The sequence below is a fragment of the Mustela lutreola genome, chromosome 16 (genome assembly GCF_030435805.1).
Source record: "Mustela lutreola isolate mMusLut2 chromosome 16, mMusLut2.pri, whole genome shotgun sequence".
NCBI classification, from domain to species: Eukaryota; Metazoa; Chordata; class Mammalia; order Carnivora; family Mustelidae; genus Mustela; species Mustela lutreola.
The window spans coordinates 336,760-356,045 of NC_081305.1; the positions used below are offsets into that span (position 1 = coordinate 336,760).

Genomic DNA, 19,286 nt, shown 5'->3' on the forward strand with positions numbered 1-19,286 from the left:
TCCGGCGGTCCAGGGCTCGGGCGGCGCCGACTCCCGCGCGGGCCGCGTTCCGGGGTCGGGGCCGCGGGTCTCGCCCTGGGCCGCCGCCGCTGTCACCGCCACGGCCTCCCCAGCCCGGCGCCATGGCCGCTGCGGCCGGGGACGGCGCGGTGAAGCCGCTGCAGTGCGCCATGAAGCTGGCCAACGGGGCCATCGAGCTGGACACCGGCAACCGGCCTCGGGTGAGGCGCCTCAGAGCGAGGCGGGGCGGGGGCCGCGTCGGCGGGCGTCCCGGGGGCGGCTGCCCGGCGGGCGGGGGCGGGGCCGGGGGCGCCGTCGGGGACCCCTCGCGCGGCTCCGGGGGCGCGCGGCGCGGGCAGCGGCCGTGACCTTGCACAGCTCCCCGCGCGCTGCGGGCCGCCGTCCGGGGACGGGGCGGAGACGCCGGTGCCGTCGGGGCAGGGCTCCGCGAGCCGCCCTCCGCCGCCGACCGACGGGCCGTCCGCGCGGGCCGGCGCGGCTCTCCTCGGGCTCCCGGGGGGCGGCATCCGGGAAGGCGGACCGGCCGCGCCCGTGCGGAGAGGCGGGAGCGCGGGGCGGGGGCGCGGGGCGGGGCGCGGGGCGCGGGTGCGGGTCCGGGGGGGAGCGCGGGGCGGGGGCGCGGGGCAGGGGCGCGGGGCGGGTCCGGGGGGCGGCGCCGGCCGGACGGGCAGGCCGGGCCGGTCGGGCCGCCCGGGAACGGCGTCTGCTTCCTCGGGGCGCTGCCCTGCCCAAGCCGGGTCCCTGCGAGCGCGGCTGCCCCACCCGGTCAGCATCCGTTTCCCAGCCCGCCGTGTCCTGCCCGGGGAGCCCTGGACCCGCGGAGCCCTGGAAGGTTCCCCTGCGACCCGCGGCGCCCGGCGCTCTGGCTCGGAGCCCGGCAGACCCTGGGCAGCGGCGATGCCCTCGGGCTCGACACTGCGGGCTCGGGAGCTCGGGAGCGGGACCGGCCGGGACCGCAGCCGGACGTGATTCTGAGATGTGTGGCCTCGGGCCCTCGGGAGCCTCTCAGGAAAGTTGTGGGTTTCTAAGCCACGGACTCAGGAGCCCCCGAGTCGCCCAGGAAGGCCACTCGTTGCAGACCGGGCCGTCGGGGCTGCTTCTCCGCGCGCGGAACGAGAAGCTCCGTTCGTGCCGCGCTGGGGGCCGCAGGGAGCGGAGGGGCGGGTGCCCTTCAAGTCAAGGGAAGAGGGACGGTCTGTGCAGGACAGGACCGAGCGCCTGGAGGGGCGACCAGCTCATTACCTCAGGCCGCGGTCTCAGGTGAAATCAAGAGATGAGCCGGCACCATGTCTGCGCTTCCCACAAGGGCATGAGGCAGGCGTGACGGACTCGCTGGCCGCTCCTGGCCTGACCGCTGTCATTTCTCTGCCCGGGCACAGGAGGCGTACGTGGAGTACCTGAGGAGCATCCACTACATCTCCCAGGTGCTGCTGGAAGAGGCGGAAACCACCCCAGGTACAGCTCTCAGCCTCTCCACTCCTCCCCGGCGGAACAAATGATGGACAGCTTAGCGCTTGGTGGGTCGCAGGCCTGGGGGTGTCCTGTGCCTACCCATGGGTCGTTAGCAGAAGGTGACTGGGTGCAAGAGCTGTCCTCGCCTGGTGTGGGAGCAGGAAGAGAGGGGAACTGTCGGGAGTGGACATGCAACGGCATAACCAGAGACTGGACGTCGAACCCTAGCCCAAGGCGGGAGCTGTGGAAAGGTCGAGGGCTGGGGGCACACTCCCAGCAGATGTGCAAGCCTCTGAGATGAGAGTGGGTGCTGGGTGCAGTTGGGGCGGTCCTGGCCTTGGGGGGAATTGGGGCCGTTCTGGCGTAAGGGGAAACTGGTAGAGGCTTGGTGGGAGAGAGGCCAGCATGGAAGCTGAGCCCCCAGGAGGTTCTCACAGTGAGGACAGCAGTGATAGGGCTGCTTGGACATAGGAGCAGTAAAGGGCTTGGGGATGTTCTTTAAAGGTGGACCTCCCAGATTTGGGGGGGCAGTGAGCTACTGGTTGGCAGGGCAGGGGGTGGAGACAGTGAGCCGCTGTGGGGTGGGGTGGGGGGAGCAGTGGACTTCTGGGGGGAAGCAGTGAGGTGCAGAGGGATGGTCCAGCGGGTGGCAGGTGCGGACTCGTGTGGGAAGAATAGAGAGCTCCGTCCTGAGCTTGTTTCCTACAGGTGCTGAGCACCCTGGTGGCTATGGGAGACGTCAGAGTCACCAGAACCAGAGCTGCCCCAGAGAGGCAGTGAGCTTCGCAGAGCTCTCGGCCCTGCAAGACTGAGGCCTGGGAGAGGGGCGCAGCAGTAAACCCGGGGGAGGGGCGCAGTGTTCTGGAAGAGAGAGACCCTGAAAGGTGGAGGAGCCCTCAGAGAGGGGCTCAATGTGAGGGCAGAAGTGAGGGGAATTTCCGTGGGAGTCAGAGGGCCAGAACAGGGTGCGGTGAGAGGCTGGCTGTAATGGGAGCACAGTGGGTCAGAGACTATGGCTGGGGGGGTCCAGGGAAGACCTTTGGAGGCAGCTCCTGTAGCCTGTACCTCCTGATGAGAGTGACTGCCCGCCCCCCCGGCCCCAGCAGGGAATACAGAACAGAAGGCCCCCCAGCATGGGCCGGGGGCAGGGTCAAGCACAGCCAGAGCACAGGAGATAGGTGGTGAAGTTGTGTCTGGGAAATGGTCCGTGGCCCCTACAAGGCGCACCGTGGGGAGAGGCTGTAAGTACGAGGAAGGCGTTTGCTGAGCAAGGGCAGAGGAGGGGCTCGGAGAGTCCAGCCGGGATGACGTCCGGGATGTCAGGACAGTTCCGTGCGGGGCTGGCCAAGCTGGGAGCCCACGTGGCATCAGGAAGTCAACCCCCGTCAGATGATCAGAAATGAGGAGATGAGGTGACCTAGAGGTCAGGGATGAGGAGGGGGCGGGGTGACCCCCGGGGGAAGAGAGGAGGAGGGGGCTAGACCCGCAGAGGGGTCAGAGGTCAGGAGAGGCTGGGCTTGTCCTTGTTTTTATTTCAGCAAGACTCTGTTTAGTGACAAAGGCGATGGTGATCAGTTTTCTTGTCTCTTGCTCCCCAGAAGGTGGAGACACTCTGGCCCCAGACACCTCAAAGATGCTGAAACTGGCTGAGCAGTGTCTGGAGAGGGCCCAGTCAACAGCTGCCCAGCTCGGTGGGTCTCCAGCAGATTTCCCTCGGACACCCCCCACACACAAATCCACGTGTCTGTGGCGCGCTGGACTCCACAATGCCCCTTGCTTGTGTGCGTCTTGCAGGGAAAACACACCTGAAGCCAGCTGTGCCCGTGGCTGCTCCAGGCACCTCATCCACCAGTCGACATCGCCGGGTGTACTCGGATGAAGGGGGGAAACTATCTCCATTTCTGCCGCCCGAGATCTTCCAGAAGCTTCAGGTGGTAGAGTCACAAGGTTCTAAGAAGTAAGAGAGGGCCAAACGGAAGGTGGGCTGAGCCTGGGTTTGAAGTCCAGGCAAAGTGAGCTAACCAGGGTGGTTTTCGTTAAAACGGGCCCGAGAATGGAAATAGCCTCGTGCTTGACAAAAACATGCAAATCCCCTTTGGACAGAAGCATGTGTACAAATGACACCCAGTCAGAGACATGCAAGTCCAGAGAGAAACCAGAAGCTTAGAGAGTAAGCATGGAAATGGCCTGCAAGCTTCCAGGCAGAGTTAGCAGACGTTTCGTGAGACCGTCGTGCTCTGTACATTCACAGAAGGAAAAAGCAAGTTGGAAAATAGTGTCAGGGGAGGAAAAAAAAAAAAAAAAAAACCACCATAAAATCGGACCCAGCAAATAAAGAACCAAGTAGAAACAAAATTTTTAAAAATGCCAAAATTCTTTTTAAAAACTAACTGAAAACAGTAACAACACATCGTATCCTGCAGTGAAAGTGCACGCGTGCACACGGAAATGAGCAGTCGATTTTATAGCAGACCAGACATAACTGCAGAAAGAATGAGTGAATCGGTTAAAGGGTCAGTAGATCCTCTGAACGTCTCAGAGAGGGAGAGAAAAAAGAAAGTCTGAGAGGGAGATCGAAAATCTAACAAGATTATTGGACTTCTGGGAAAAGAAAGAAAGTGGGAGAGGCATTATTTGAAGAGCTAACAGGATAGAAGTTTCTGGAACTGAGGAAACACAATCACATACAAGAATCCCCACTCAGACAGGCAAGGGCTGGCTCCTGGCCCTGCTGCTGCCAGTCCTCAGGGGCCACAGGCACCGAAAGGGTCCAGACCCCTCACCTGCGCACGTGAGGTTTCAGGGCAGGACCAGGCAGGAGACTTCCATCCCAGGACAGGTTTTCCCACAGCTGGAGCCCTCACAGCTGACCCTCCCCCACTGCGCAAGCGTGAAGACCTGTGAAACCCAAAGACTCCGCGCGGGGTAGGGGTAGCTTTTGGCGGCTCTTCCTACGGAGTAGACCCAGTTCTCACTGTAACGGGTGGCAAGCTCATCTAGTTGTTGCACTCACATGATGCCGTTAGAAAGTTTCATGTTGTTGCCAGACACGCATACCTCATCTACAAAAAGCACAATGTCTGCCTTCTCTTGAAAACTCAGACGTCTTAGCTACTGCAGGCCCAGGTCAGCACGGGTCCCCAGTCCACCCGAGACCTCCTCCCTCCTTTTCAATTCCTGCCTGCCTCCCCGCCGCACCACCAGTTCACCTTCCGGTCTCAGGGCTTGGTCGGGGAGGGTCCTCAGGTTACCAGAGGATTCCAGAGCTTCCTGGGGCCTGGACAGCAGCTTGTCGCTATTCCCAGGGAGCTGACCCCTCTGGAGGAGGCGTCTCTGCAGAACCAGAAGCTGAAGGCTGCCTACGAGGCACGGATGGCCCGTCTGGACCCCAGCCAGGCCGTGCAGAAGACCTCCCTGGTGAGCAGGTCCCAGGGAGGGTCTGGCTTGGTGGTGGAAGAGCAGTAGAGCCTTACTTTCTCCTGCCCTTCCTAGACCTTGTCCCTGCAACGACAGATGCTGGAGAACCTTGTGATTGCCAAAGCCCGCGAGGAGACAGTATCCTTTCTCTCCGTCCCTGGTGTCCCAAGCTGAGGGAGAAGGGGGCGAGGGGGAGGTGAAGGTGCCGCTGTTGGGGCGGAGATGGAATCCGTCTCGCTTCAGAGAGTCGTGTCCTTGAGGGACGGCTCCTGCCCTGCCGGCCTCTGCGCGGGCCCTCCTGTTCCTCGGAGCACCCACGGGCTCCTCTCCCTGCTTCCAGGCAGCTGGACCTGGCTTCATTCCCTGAGAGAGCACCCATCCTCCGGCCTGCCCCCTCCTCTGCCCTGTCTGGCCTGACCATACCTCCCAGGTGCCCAGGAACTCAGTGCCGGCTAGGGGAGGGGGTGGGAGGGGGTGGGAGGGGGTGCCCACCAGCCACAGCCTTGACTCTGCCGCCCCAGCTGCACAGGAAGATGGAGGAGCGCCGGCTGCGGCTCCAGGAGGCGGCCAACAGGTGCGTCTCCTCCCGCAGGTCTGGGGACAGCCCAGAGGACTGGTGGGAACTGCTGCCCTGAGGCTCCCAGCTGGCTCTTTCTCCCCAGGAGGTTCTGCAGTCAAGTCGCCCTGACCCCAGAGGAGCGGGAGCAGCGGGCCCTCTATGCCGCCATCCTCGAGTACGAGCAAGACCACGTGAGTGCCGGGAGCCGAGGCTGGGGCTGCCACAGGTTGCTATTCCCGGGGCCTGTTGGCCTTGGGTCTTCCCGATGCCCCAGGGCGAGCACAGACAGTGTGGCAGTGGTCTCCTCGGGGGCAGCCTTGGTGGGGAAGCATGCAGGGATCCAGCCATGCGCTCCAAAGTCTTCTGCCCCGCAGGACTGGCCGAAGCACTGGAAGGCCCGGCTTAAGAAAAGCCCCGGGGACCTGTCGCTCGTGACCAGCCTGGTCTCCCACCTGCTCAGGTACCAGGGCCTCCCTCCCTCCCTCCATCCTGTTGGCCCTACTGGCAGGCCGACGCCAGAAAAGAAAGTGAGGAGGAGACCGGGGCTGCTGAACGGGGCGCCCACAGGAGCCCTTCTCAGGGCTGGGGTTGCGGACATCCCGGCCAGCCTTCCTCTTGGTCCTGTAGCCGCCACCTCCTACCTTCTCAGAGGGGCGGGTCCGGCTTTATCAGCCACATTCACTCCCAAGGATGCCGCGGAGCTGCTTCTCCTGCTTCTCCGAGGTGTGCGATGGGGCTGGCAGGTGAGGGCGTGGCCCAGCGCCGCAGCCTCACCCTGTCCCTGTGCTCGCAGCATCCCCGACCACCCCATCTCGCAGCTCCTGAAGAAGCTCCAGTGTGCGGTGTACCAGACGCTGTACCCCCTCGTCAGCAGGGCCGCTGTGGGCGCCGCCCCCACCCCCGGCTGCTGCTCTCTGCCCCCGGATGCTGACGGGCTGCTGGCCCCTGGAAGCCGGCGACTCCGGCCCTCGCACAGCCTCTACTGCATGCTCTCCCCCGCGGAGCCCAGCCCGGCCCCGCGGCTGTCGGAGGGAACCCACGCCAGTCCCCCCGTGCCCCCTCCTCACGCCGGTGCCCCAGACAGAGGGCCGGACAGCAGCCCCGTGGGGCCCTCCTCGCCCCTGGCTCACAGCTGGACCGGTGTGCAGGGCAAAGACAGCTCCTTTGAGGACCTCGAACACTTCTTGGCTACTTCTGAGGGGTGGGGCCGGGGGCGAGGGTGGCCACCTGAGCCCCAGACGACGGGCGTGAAGAAGGAGCCACTGCAGGAGCAGCTGAAGAGCACCGTGAAGGACATACACGACGCCATTGGTGAGGGCCTGCGTGCCCACAGGACGCGGGGGGGGGGCTGCCCCAGTTCTGAAGCCTGGGCCCTTGGGAGGACAGGCTTTCCTCTGGTAGGCGGCCTGCCGGGTGTGGTCTGCAGAGCCCTGTCTGTCCCCCCTTCTCTGGGGCAGACTTCGTGTTTAGTAGACAGGCAGGTGCGTGCTCTGAGAGCAGGTGAGGCCGGCTGCGGGCCTAAGGTCTCCCCGATCCTGGGTTGTCTGCTCGCTGGGCTGCCCCGGGAAAGGCAGTCTGGTCGGCCAGACTTCTGTTTGGGGAAGGGTCTGCTGTCAGATGTTCTGGCCGCCAGGTGGTTGGCTGGCCCACAGGGTTAGGCTCAGGTCATTCCAAACTAAGAACCATCAGACGTGTGCACCCTGGGGACAATGGCCTTTTCCATTTTAAGAACAGTGTGTGGACTCCCTGAGGGTTGGTGCCTAGGGTGGCTGGAGACTGCCAGGTCACTTCCAAAGAAGAAGGCTTCCAGGGTTTTCTGAAAACCAGCGAGGGAGTTCCAACAGGGGCTTGGAATTCCTTCCAAGATCACCAGGACGGGGCCTCGGGTCTTGTTTTAAACCTGCTTCTGAGTGTCTGACAGGTTCCTGCAGTTCCAGCCCTTCAGAAAGAGGCTGTCCTTTCTCAGCCTGTCTTCTTAGTTCCTTAGGGAGCCGGGCATGATTTTGTGAGCTCCTGGGTGCTCCAACCGCAGAGCCCGTGGGCATGGAAGTGGGAGCTGGAGGGGAGTGGAGGGCCCCAGCCCAGCAAGCCAGAACACTGTGGTGCTGTCCACACTGAGGCTGGCTCTGGGAGGGTGGGAGCAGGTATGGGCCCCCCACCCCGGGCACCCCAGGCTGGCTGGGGATGACCTCCAGGGGTGGGCGGCCAGCCTGGGGTGGCAGGGCCCAGCCGTCCCACAGCGCCATCGTGCGGGCTCTGCTCCCGGCAGACAGGCTGCTCTCGCTGACCCTCCTGGCTTTCGAAGGCCTGAATGCAGCCGCCTCCAAGGACCGGTGCCTGGCCTGCATCGAGGAGCCCTTCTTCTCTCCACTCTGGCCCCTGCTGCTGGCGCTCTATAGGTACGCCCAGTCCCAGACCCCCCACAGGCCCTTCCACTCCAGGACCCCGGGGCACGCTTCCAGCGGCTGCTTTACTCCAGCCCTCCTCAGATGCTTCCAGTGGGCCCGTCGTGCCACACCCACCCTGCGGCCCGCCCTCGCCCGGCTGAGCCCGGCCTCTCTCTGCCCCAGGAGCGTGCACCGCCTCCGGGAGGCCGCCCTGAGCAGGAGCATGGAACTCTACAGGAACGCGTCCCCCGCCGCCGTGGGCGTTCCCAGGAAGCTCCTGCCCCGGGACCTGGAGGCCTCGGGCGCCGGTGCTTACCCCTACTGCGCGGCGGCCCGAGAGCTGGGCCTGCTGGTCCTGGAGAGCTGTCCGCAGAAGAAGCTGGAGTGCATCGGTGAGGGCCGCGCTCCAGAGGGCGGACGGGGACGAACGCGGTCAGATAAGGCTCCGTCCCGGAGGCTGACCTGGACTCTCGGCGGGCCCCGAGCGGCAGACCGGCCTCGCCTCCTGTCCCTTGGGGGTGTGTCTCCGGGACAGAAGCTATGCGAGGGCTCCGCTCCGGGAGGGACTCGGGCTCTCCCGAGCTGGCGCCACCGGGCAGGACGGGCAGGACGGGTGGGTGCCTGGGAACTGATGCGGCCTCTGGGCTCGCCCGGGACCGGCCCCACCCACCCCCCACCCCCGGGCAGCCCCCTTTCTGTGCCGCAGTGCGCGTGCTCCGGGTCATCTGCGCCTGCGCCGAGGATTACTGCCGCGCCCACGAGGCCGCCCCGGAGGCCAGACCCCTGCTGGGTGCCACGGCCATGTGAGTCCCAGAAGTTCACAGCCCGGGGTGGGCTCTGAGCCTGCGGGGGCCTGCGGTGCGGGGAGAGCCCTCCCGTCTTGCCCCCAGCACCTAGAACGCAGGTTCCCGTCTGGGTCTTGGGCCCCAGCAGCGCCCATTTCCACCAGCGGCGCGAGCCCCCGCAGACGACGCATTCCCGCCCATCTGGGTAGGGCTTCTTAGGAGTTAGGAACCAGCGGCTAATCCAGTGAAATTTAGGGTTGCTTGTCCCAGAAGCACGTGTGGGGAAACAGCCCCAGCCTCAGTAAAGAGCTTGCTCCGTGTGCGAAGCCCCCAGACCTGGGGTTCCCGATCATTCCTGCCCGCCATCCTGAGGTGAGGCGGGGGTCTTCTCCACCTGCGTCTCTGATGCCGGCTTCTGTTTGTCTCATCTGAACCCTCCTGGGGCCAGCAGCTTCCTGGTCCCCGCTTGGGGCTCGAAGCTCGCCTGCACCTGCAGGGGCTCTGCCTGCCGCCACCCTGCCCCAGGGACCCGTGTTATAAAGAAGACACCAGTCACTTGAACCTGGTGGGTGGGTTTTAGCACCCAAGGGCCTGGAGATAATGGTTAGATAGAAGCTAGAGTTAAGCACGAGATGAGCAGGGAAGAACTCCACCCAAGGAGAAAGACAGACGCCCTCCACCCCAGCAACCCCAGGACCTCAGCTGCAGGGCTGCACTGGAGGGCCGCCCTTCACCAGTTGACCATGTGGCTTCAGAGTACACAGCTGTAGGTGTTGAGAGTCGTAGGGCTGAAGGTGTCGTGGGTCGCAGTTGCAATCCCACACTCCCTCTCTCCTTCGGGGGTCTGAGGAGGAGTGAGGGCTGTGTTGCACATACGGGGGTGCAGTGCCCAGGGTCGTGGGGGCAGAGCCACGAGCAGGAGCTCCCAGTGGCCGAAGCCAGAGTCTTTGCTCCCATGCTCTTCTCAGACACCACCAACCTGTGGGCCCCTTGGGCTAGGAGCCTGCATGGGCCTCCCTGAGCACCTCTTTAGCTCCCCTAGATGCCTCTCGTGGGGGATCTCAGGTGCCTGGTTCCGGTCACAGGTTCAGCAGGCTGCCTGGGACACAGGCCCTCCCCTCTGTTATCCAGCGCCACAGGTGTGGGCAGGCCAGTGGGGCTGAGGCTGTCCCCACACGTGCCCTGGAGAGCATCCCCCTGGCCAGGCGTGGGCTCCGCAGCACATGGTTCCCAATCAGGGACAGCCTTGCCACCTGGAGTGGCTGCCAGTGCTGCTGACCGGAGTCCACCCCCAACTCCCCATGCAGGCAGGCAGGAGGGGTGCAGGGCGAGCTGCTGGCAAGCCGAGGACCATTCCAGAGGCCAAAATGGGGGCTGCAGGGTTTTGGGGATTGAGCGGCTGTACTGGCCCCTGGAGCCTACTGGCCAGCTGTGCCTCTGCCCAACAGTGGTGCCGATGACCTGCTGCCCATCTTGTCCTTTGTGGTGCTGAGAAGTGGCCTCCCCCAGTTGGTGTCGGAGTGCGCAGCCCTGGAGGAGTTCATCCATGAGGGGTAGGAACCCCCAGCTGCAGTCGGGCCGGCATGGGCACTGGGCATGTGCTCCCGGGTCGGGGTCCACCTGCCCATAAAGCCCGTGGTCCCTTTTTCTAGCCCCTTCCCACCACCCCTTGCTTGGCATACTGCTGAGACAGGAACTGGGGGGCTGTCTCTTGAGGAGCATCTGCCTGGGGAGTGGGCTGTCCTCTAGCCCAGCCTCCCTGACAGACCCCTGGGGGACCTCAGCACCCAGGGCTTTGTCCCCTGGACGTCCCCATGAGGGCAGACACCCTTCCAAAGTGCTGGGGGCCTCCTTGCATCCCCTGGAGGTGACAGGTGCTGCCTGTGCCTGCCTCCGCACAGGTACCTGATCGGAGAGGAGGGCTACTGCCTGACCTCACTGCAGAGTGCCCTGAACTACGTGGAGCTGCTGCCCCGAGGGGTTCTGGGCAAGTAGAGGAGGACACGACCCGCTGAGGACCGTCCACGAGTCACCCGCTCTTGGGGGGCAGTAGGCCAGCTGTGCCGGGGCTCTGCTGCTCTCACACCTGCCGTAACCTGACATCTGCCCCCAGGGACCTGATGAGACACCTCTGTTCCTCAGAGGACAGAGCTGAGCTCAACCAGCTCCTAGGAAGTAGGCCTGAGAGGCTCCATGCTGGAGCGGCAAACACTAGACTCCCCTGGGACCCGCACAGCCCCGCATCTCCATGGTCGGGAGGGGACCCTGGGCCTGGCAGAGGGCAGGTGTGGTTCTCTCCTTCCCGTTCCCTGTGACAGTGAGCTTCTAGCACCGGTGTCTGGTTAGGGTCAAGAAGAGGACCTGTCCCCACCCCTGCCTCCCACCCATGGGACCCAGGTGGTTTGCAACCATACTATTTACTCCCGGGCACTGATCACTCCATTCTGCCCTGGAGCCCAGGGACGCCCAGGGCTCCCACCTGTGTCTGGGGCCTCTGAGCTGCTCCAGCCCTTGGTGTGGTAAGCACTGGACTTGCGGGGACCCTTGGCCACTTTCCATTCCTGCATGTCCCCTCCTGGGCCAGTGTGAACCCAAGGGTCAGTGCCTGTCTGCAGCCCAGTGTCCACTCTGTCACATGCCCCAGGAAGCCACTGACACCGCTAACAATAAAGAGGTCACTGGTATCTTAAGCCCCCAGCGTGCATGCTTGCCACACCACTGGCCACATGGAGGCCCGAGAAGCACAGCCCCCCCCCCCCCCCCGCTGACCAGCAAGAGCTGGACTGTCCCAGAAGCCAGCTCCCAGACCTCCTGGGGCTGCACCCCCAGGACAGGACAGGCTCTGCAGGGCCAAGTGGGCTGGGCAGGACCTGGGACTGGACCTCTTGGCCTGAAGGGCTCTTGGGAAGCATCTTTCTCTGGGTGAGAAACACATGTGGGTGCCCTTAGTTGTGGTCTGTGTTGTCCCTGAAGAGGAGAAGGCAGCCCAGCCCCCGCTGCAGGCAGCATCTGCCAGGGGAGGAGGGGCCCCAGGCAAACCTGAGTTACCACCGAGGCGAGGGGTTTGGGTGCAGCCACGCAGGGGGCCAGCAATGGGAGCAGTGTGCGGGTGCTCCGGGGGGCAGGCTTTTCGGGAAACAGCAACAGCAGTTGGCGCTTACTGGGTGCTCTGCAGGTCCGTCTGCCCAGGGATTCCATGAGGAACTGAGTCCACAACAGGGGATGCATCTTCTCTGGGCTACATCTCATGATGGCAGACTTAGTCTGAGCTCAGCAGGCCAACAGGCACCTGCGGTCAAGACCCCACAGTCGGGTGCTGGGCCCAGTGGGCTGGGGCAGGCCAACCCAAATCCCCGGGACAGCTGTCGTCTCTCAGGAACTTTGGTGGCCTGGGGTCCTCTGCCTGCCAGTGTCCCTGGAGCAGACAAGCCAGCACACACCCAACCCCTTGTTTTTGTCTCCCCACCCTTGCTCTGCCCTTGGCCCCCCTGACATTCTGCTTATGCTCTTGTAAGTGTAGAGTTCTGAGCACCCCAGACCTGGGTGAGAACCCTACCCATCACAGAGCCTTGGGAAAGGAAGGTAACATCCAGGCTTCAGTCCTTAGCATTAACATCTCAAGGACGGGATTTTAAAGGCCCCTTCATAGAGCCGATGGAGGATGAAGGGGTGTCTTCAGCTGAGCCTGACAGTACAGGTACCTTTTGGCTTGGTGCTGGGGACCACACATCTGGGGATGGGCCCCATGTGGGCTGTCTCCTCTGCACCCTCTTCCAGGCGCTGCCCTTGGACAGGCTGAGCCCACGGCTCATGAATAAAATGGATGAGTAATCCACTCCCCCTGCCCCAGAAACCCTGCAAATCAACAAGAAAAAGGCAGCAGTCCAGAATGGAAAAATAGCCAAGTCTGTGAAGAGACCATCTACAGAGGAGGAAGGTTTTTGGGTTTGGAGAGAGTGAGCGAGTGGGAGAATCTCAAACCAACTCCACATCAAGTGTGGAGCCTGATGTGGGGCTCGACCTCACAACCCTGAAATCATGATCTGAGCCGAAATCAAGAGTCAGATGCTTAAATGACTGCACCAGCCAGGCACCTTCAAAAGAAAGTTTTAAAAAGCAAATTAGCACCAAAAGTGTTAAAAACTCTAAAAATCAAGAAGTGCAAATTAACACAGTAACAAGGTAGAATTTCACGTGCACTACACAGGTAAAATCCAAACCTGGGCAAAGCTGAGCGTGGTGGCAAATAGGAGTACACCCAGGGTGGGGTGTACTGGGCGGCAGCTTCGAGAACGAGCTGCAGTCCTGGGCCAACACAAAGGCCAAATGACCCTCTGACCAGGTCACGAGAGGCCTGGACACGGGGTCAGACAGTGCCGCATCCAGCCCCAGGAGGGTGGAGGTGGAGCGAGAGAGGCTCGGCTCCTGGTCACCCACGGACTGCTGCGTAACAACCCCCCCCCCCCGCCCGCCTTCAACACAGTAGGAGTCCTGTACTTTGCTCGTGACCCTTCCATGGTTCAGTGGGGACAGCCCATCTCTGCACCCTCAGCGTCAACTAGGTCAGTTTCCAGGTTGGGTGACCCAATGTCAGAGACTGGAATCATCCAGAGCTTTGTCGAGAGCTAGGACCTCAGTCAGGACTCAGCTCCATTCCCAGAATCAGGTGAGGCCTTCTTTCTTTCGTTTCCTCTTGCGGCCATAAACTGAGTGCTGTGAAAAACCAGAAATTTATTCGAGTTCTGCAGGCCAGAATTCAAGATGCTGGTGGAACCCTACTCCCTCAGAGTCCTAGAGCAGAACCCTGGCTTGCCCCGTTCAGCTTCCTGGCTCCTGCAGTCCTGGGCTGGTCGCTGGAGGCAGAGCCCCAGCCTCCGCCTCCATCGCCAAAGCCTTCTCCCCACAGGCTGTGTCTGGACTCCTGTCTTCTTACAACAGCATCAGTCATTTGGGATTTAGGGCCTGTCCTAGTTCAGCATGACTTCACCCTAACGATTATATCTGCAAAGAATCTGTTTCCAAACAAGTGTCCATTCCCAGGTTCTAGGGGGTGCGGATCTGGGGGACATTATTCAGCCCAGGGCAAGGTCTCTCCATGTGCTGCCGGCTCTCCCACAAGAAGATGGCTGGATTCCAAGAGCAAACAGCTCAAGACAACAGGGCGTTTTAAGGAGTTAACCTGGGAAGCCAAACAATATCACTTCCATTCTATGGGTGGAAACAGTGCGAAGACCTGCCCGGGTTCGGGTGACCCACAGAGAAGAGTCACGCGTGCCCTAGAGTAGCGAGCAGCAGCTGAGAGGAGTCGCCCCGAGTCCCACACAGCGGCATCGGAACCCCGTCTCCCTGGAGTTGAAGACCCAGTCAGTCCCGTGACTCTGCACGAGGCGGTAACAGTCATCGCAGGGCTGGGGGCCGTGGCCGCGGATGAACAATTCCCGAGGCCTCCCGGCCGGAGACCCGATGAATTCAGCGGCGGACGGAAGAGAGTGGGGACGCTCCCGCCTTCTGCGGACAAGCCGGAGAGATGACCCGAAGTTAGCAGGCTCCTGGGGCGGGTGTGGCCCCAGCGCAGGGTTCAGTACGGGAAATGCCTCTGTGCCGGTCCGCAAAGCGTCTCAAGATCCCCAGCTTGGTTAGTGTTTTTCTGAAAGGCCCATTTGAAGGATCTGAAGACACACCCGCAGGGAAATGCCAGGTGAAAATTCTTTATTAAGAGAAAAAACTCCCAGGCGGGTCCCATCTCTGGTCCCCCTTCTGAGGGGCCCAGAAGCCAAGGGGCAGAACCTGCCCAGGGAGGAGGGTCCACAGACGACCTTCCCTGCACTGAGCTGCCATCCCCCAAGCACTCAATTTCTCCCATCCCGCCTCCGCACGAGTGGCCTTAGCGCACGGGTCAGGCGCCTGGCACCGAGGCTGGCCTAGTTAGGGAGGGGCCCGACCCCGCCTCCGGGCCCCCCAGAGGCTGCTCTCAGGGACCAGAAATCTGGAACCACAGAAAGACTCTGAGGCCGCCGCACCCACCTGACCTGCATAACCACGCCGAACCGCACGCCCCGTGCGCACCGCGAGCTCTGGGCCCGGCCCGGGGCGCGCGACGAGCACCTGCTTCCCCGGCTGGCGCTGCGAGGGCCTAGCTCGGAGCGAGGCGCAGCTGGGACGCACGTTTCCGCGGGCGCCCGCCGAGCGCCGGCCCGCGGTCCCGGCCCAGGATCCGCCGCGAGCCGCGGGTGCCCGGGAGGCTGCAGACGCCGGGGCAGGGGCGGTGCTAGGCCCCGCCCCCAGCTCCGCCCCGGACCGGGTAAGCCAAGGGGGCGGTGCCCGCCGCAAGCCCCGCCCCTAGCGTCACGGCCGAGGCCGGTGGGCGGAGCCGCCGGCGGCGGAAGAGCGCGGCGGCTGGACAGGTCTGAGAGGCGGCCGATTGGGCTCCGCTGGGGACCGGCAGGTAGAGCGGTCGCTCGCGGGGCCCACGGCACGATCTGGTGGGCGAGGTGGGGGGGGGGTCTCTGTTCGGAGCTGCTAAGTGGGCGAGGTCGCCGCGCTGTAGGGGACATGTGGATGCGGGGGGCACGGGGGGCCGCACAGCCGGAGGGGACGGGGTCGCCAGGCCGGAGGGGGCATCTGTGGCTGGTGGGGGGTGGCGCACAGCCGGCGGGCAGAGGCCTGGTTCCTGATCCCGTACCCCCGCCCGCCAGGATGGGCAGCAGCTCGCTGTCCGAGGACTACCGCCTGTGCCTGGAGCGCGAGCTGCGGCGCGGCCGCGCGGGCGTGTGTGGGGACCCATCGCTGCGCGCCGTGCTGTGGCAGATCCTGGTGGAAGACTTCGACCTGCACGGGGCGCTGCAGGACGACGCGCTGGCGCTGCTCACCGACGGTCTGTGGGGCCGCGCTGACCTGGCCCCCGCGCTGCGTGGCTTGGCCCGCGCCTTCGAGCTGCTGGAGCTGGCTGCTGTGCACCTGTACCTGCTGCCCTGGAGGAAGGAGTTCTCCACCATCAAGGTAGGGCGCCGGGCGGAGGCGGCGCCCCTGCTTGGGTTGCTGTGTACCGTGGGGGCAGAGGCTACCACTGGAACAGGGATTTCAGAGGTCTGCAGAGCTGGCTGGGTCTCCGGGGCTCAGAAGGGATTTGGGGCACTTTGGGGCAGCTTTGACCAAGGTCGTCCCCCCAATCACCCGGCAGTCCCAGGGCTGAAAAACAGGGTGTGGGTGGAGGCCACCCGCCCCAGGTGCTCGCACCCTGGGGAGATCCTTGCTCCACAAAGCTTGAATCACTGCCCTCCCCCAAAGTGGCCCCACAGCCCCTGCAGCACAGAAATCCCAGGACAGGGGCATAGAAGGGACTTGATATTCCACGGTCACCCTGATCCTTCCATGTCCCCATTTATAGAGGACGACTTCGGGTGGGCGTATCCCCTGTGAAGTAGGTAGGGGTTGGAGGCCCTGCACACCCCAGGGTCTGCACTGATCACCCCATGGGGTAAGCTGCTGGCCTGCAGGAGGGGGCAGACGTTTGGCCCTCAAAGCTAATTTGGAAGAGTAGGAAGGTGCTGATGTCATTGGGCACGTGGGCGAGTCCACCTCCGCTGGTTGCCATGGCAGCAGCAGCCTCTCTCCCTCTTCTCTCTCCCTCCCTCCCTCCCTCCCCCCCCCCCCCCCCCCCCCCCGCTTTCTCACCCCACCCTTCTCTCCTCCTCTCCCTCGCCAGAGGTGAGCTCTGGAGCTCACTGCTTCATGGGGACACCTGGTGGTCAGAGGTTCTAGGCCATGTTCATTCAGATTAACAGGGTCGGAGGCACCCTCAAGCCCCAGGTCCACAGGTAGCCAAGAACAGAGCGGACAGGCCTGCACTTGAGGTGCTCCTGGGCTTTGGAGTCGGGCAGACATGGTTGGGATCTGGTTCTGCGTCCTCTCGGCTATGTGGCTTTGTGCCAGTTACCTGTGCAGGGCCCAGGTCTGCTGAGACGGGTAAAGGCAAACCCCCGGGGACAGTCCCTGCCCACAGCAGCGCTCCGTCTACGGGAGGTGTCCCCAGGAGCTGAGAGTTCTGGCATTTTAGAACTGGGAGTGACACGGGACTGTCCTCCAAGCCTTCCAGGCCCTCACAGGACTGCAGCCTGGAGGGCACTTTCCGAAAATCTGGCCTCCAGGGTTTTCAGCTCAGCCGCACATTAGAGCCTCCAGAAAGTACCGTGCTCCATCTACCGGGTAGAAAGCTTCACAGCTGGGAAGAACAACTGGCTAAGCTGTCCCAGTGGGGCAAGTCTCCCGAACAGGAAGAGGGAAGGTGGGGTTCAGAACAGCAGATAAGCAGCCCCATTTGTATCCGCACGACCCAACCCCAGCAAAGCCCCTGGGGTGACAGGAAGTGGAGACCCCAAGGGAAGTGAGATGTTCTGTTTTTAAGATTTGAGAGTGAGTGGGAGCAGGAGCGGGGGTGGGGAGGAGGGGCAGAAGCAGACTCCCTGGTGAGCCCGAGGCCCCGTGTAGGACCTGATGGGATCACAGACCTAATCACGAAAACGGGTCTGCAGGGGTGGGTCGGAGCGTGTGTTGGGCACCCCTTCTGAAGGGAGTGACAGCCCAGCCGGGAATGGCCTGGTTCTGTGGGGAAGCCAAGGCTAGGAGCCTGAGTGTGGGTCAGGTCTCAGGCGGGCTGCTGCTGACCAGAACCCTCCTCTGCAGACCTTTTCAGGGGGCTATGTGCATGTGCTCAAGGGCGCGCTCTCAGAGGACCTCCTCCTCCAGAGCTTCCAGAAGATGGGCTACGTGCCCAGGGACAACCACCGCCTCATGATGGCTGCCCTGCCCCCCGCCTGCCAGCTGGTGCAGGTGGCCCTGGGCTGCTTTGCCCTCCGGCTGGAGTGTGAGATCCTGGGTGAGGTGCTCGCGCGTCTGGGCACCAGCGTGCTGCCAGCTGAGGAGCTGCTGCAGGCCCGGCGGGCCAGTGCGGATGTGGCCTCCTGTGTGGCCTGGCTGCAGCAGCGGCTGGCCCGGGAAGAGGAGCCGCCACCTCTGCCCCCCCGGGGCTCCCCAACTGTCTACCGGACTCCTCTGGACCTCTACCGGGACCTGCAGGAAGATGAGGGCTCAGAGGAAGCCAGCCTGTATGGGGGGGCCTCCCCAGGCCCTGACTCCCCACCCCCCGAGCTGGCCTGTGGCCCTGCACTCTGGGAGCAGAGCGCCAAACTGTGGGGGGCCGGAGGCGGGGCCTGGGAGCCCCTGGGGGAGGCTGAGGTGCTGCCGCAGGCCGGCAGCCCACCCTATGGGGCGTTGGAGGAGGAGCTGGAGCCCGAGCCTGCGGCCTTCTCCTTCCTCTCCCTGCGGCGAGAGCTGCTGAGTCAGCCTGGAGACATGGCTGCCCCCCAAACCCCAGGGAGCCCCGGGCAGGCCAGCCCCCAGTCCCCTGGCTACCAGGTGCATAGCTGCCTAGCTCCGGGGGCCCTGCCTGGCCTCTGCTGTGACACGTGTCGCCAGCTGCATGCGCCCCACTGTGCTGCCCTGCCCACCTGCCGTCCAGGCCACGCACTCCGCCCGCTGCTCGGTGATGCCCAGCGGCGCCTCTGGCTGCGGCGTGCACAGGTGGACACCCTGCTCTATGATGGACCCAGGGCCCAACCTTAAGCCCAGCCAGGCCCTGCATCAAGGGCCTTCCAGAGACTGTTTCTGTGGTGCTTCTCTGGGCCTCATCACTCTTCAGGCCTAAGCCCCCGGCCACCCTGCCCCTTGGGGACTCCTGGGCACAGCAAGGTGAGGAATCAGGCTTCACCAGGCAGGAGGTGGGGTCCTGCCTTCCATGAGAAGCTCTTGCCTTGGTCTGGCCTGCTGCCTACCCCTGCACCCAGCATCCAGGCCTGTGTCCAAATGTGCTGCGTGGAGGAGTCTCACCGCCAAGCCTAGAGCCAATGTGGGCCCCTCCTCCTCTTTCCTTCCCAGTCCCACTGTAGGGCCCAGCACTCAGTCTGCAGCTCTTGACCTGATCCCTACCGCTGTCCCTCAGAACACGGCTTCCCCTGTGCCCAGGGGAGATTCTCCTCACAGGGGTGTGTCATTGGGGGCCATGGAGCACCACTGTGGCCAGTCTGGGGTCTCTGCTAGGCCCACGGCTGACCTAGCCCCTTGCCTAATGATGTCCTAAGCCAGTGCTGAATAAGCTGAGGCCTGGCTTGAGACCGGCTGCACCGGGAAGTTTGGTCCACATGTGGGGGAAGAAATGATCTGATCTCAAAACAGTGAGAAGGCTCCCCAAAAGCCCAGAGCACAGGCAGCGGGGGAAGGAGGCAGCTAGTGGAGCCTGGACAGGCTGCATCACTGCCCTCGCGGTGCAGTCAGGTCAGCAGCCCATGAGCCACCTGCTGCTGGCTTTCTGCCACACAGGCTCCGGCAGGCAGGGCTGGAGGCACGTGGGCCTCTCTCCTGAGAATGCTGTGTCTAGGGGTAAAGACGTGGCCACGCTCTCCAGCAGTCACCTGCTGAGGCAGACTCTCAAGGCCAAGACAGGCAGGCAGAGCCCCTTCCCCTGGGAACTATTTAGCCACAGGACTAGAAGGAAAGGTGTGGCGCTTGGCCCCCACCTGCTTGTCCATCTCCCTTTCTCCCCAGCACTCAGAGAACCACCGTCATGTCACATGAATCAGAACATTAAAGTTCATTAAAAGACACAACCTG

General features: G+C 63.4%; 2 protein-coding genes and 2 long non-coding RNA genes across 6 annotated transcripts; 2 read left to right on the forward strand and 2 right to left on the reverse strand.

Moving 5' to 3' along the window:
- Positions 1–6: 6 nt before the first annotated feature.
- On the forward strand, positions 7–11,311 carry VPS9D1 (VPS9 domain containing 1). Of its 2 annotated transcripts, XM_059153159.1 has the most exons (15): positions 7–221; positions 1,401–1,476; positions 3,072–3,164; positions 3,268–3,430; positions 4,779–4,890; positions 4,966–5,028; positions 5,412–5,464; positions 5,553–5,640; positions 5,824–5,909; positions 6,243–6,760; positions 7,719–7,848; positions 8,020–8,228; positions 8,543–8,639; positions 10,070–10,174; positions 10,523–11,311. In XM_059153159.1, the coding sequence occupies exons 1-15, from the start codon at positions 123–125 to the stop codon at positions 10,614–10,616; spliced, it is 1,986 nt and encodes a 661-aa protein (XP_059009142.1). In that variant the 5' UTR covers positions 7–122; the 3' UTR covers positions 10,617–11,311. The 2 variants fall into 2 exon arrangements, with proteins under 2 accessions (XP_059009142.1, XP_059009141.1); XM_059153158.1 differs by lacking the exons at positions 10,070–10,174; positions 10,523–11,311 and having other exon boundaries at positions 7,929–8,228; positions 8,543–8,956.
- On the reverse strand, positions 2,986–8,398 carry LOC131818566 (uncharacterized). Its single transcript, XR_009348878.1, has 2 exons — positions 8,153–8,398; positions 2,986–3,423 (listed from the first exon to the last, which is right to left on the reverse strand). It is a non-coding gene; the product is annotated as an uncharacterized LOC131818566 (long non-coding RNA).
- Positions 11,312–13,332: 2,021 nt separating the features above from the next.
- On the reverse strand, positions 13,333–14,967 carry LOC131818399 (uncharacterized). Its single transcript, XR_009348804.1, has 2 exons — positions 14,646–14,967; positions 13,333–14,290 (listed from the first exon to the last, which is right to left on the reverse strand). It is a non-coding gene; the product is annotated as an uncharacterized LOC131818399 (long non-coding RNA).
- On the forward strand, positions 14,935–19,282 carry SPATA2L (spermatogenesis associated 2 like). 2 transcript variants are annotated; one of them, XM_059152831.1, is made up of 3 exons: positions 14,935–15,066; positions 15,317–15,620; positions 17,304–19,282. In XM_059152831.1, the coding sequence occupies exons 2-3, from the start codon at positions 15,318–15,320 to the stop codon at positions 18,240–18,242; spliced, it is 1,242 nt and encodes a 413-aa protein (XP_059008814.1). In that variant the 5' UTR covers positions 14,935–15,066; position 15,317; the 3' UTR covers positions 18,243–19,282. The 2 variants fall into 2 exon arrangements, with proteins under 2 accessions (XP_059008814.1, XP_059008815.1); XM_059152832.1 differs by having other exon boundaries at positions 15,005–15,025.
- The last annotated feature ends 4 nt before the right edge of the window (positions 19,283–19,286 follow it).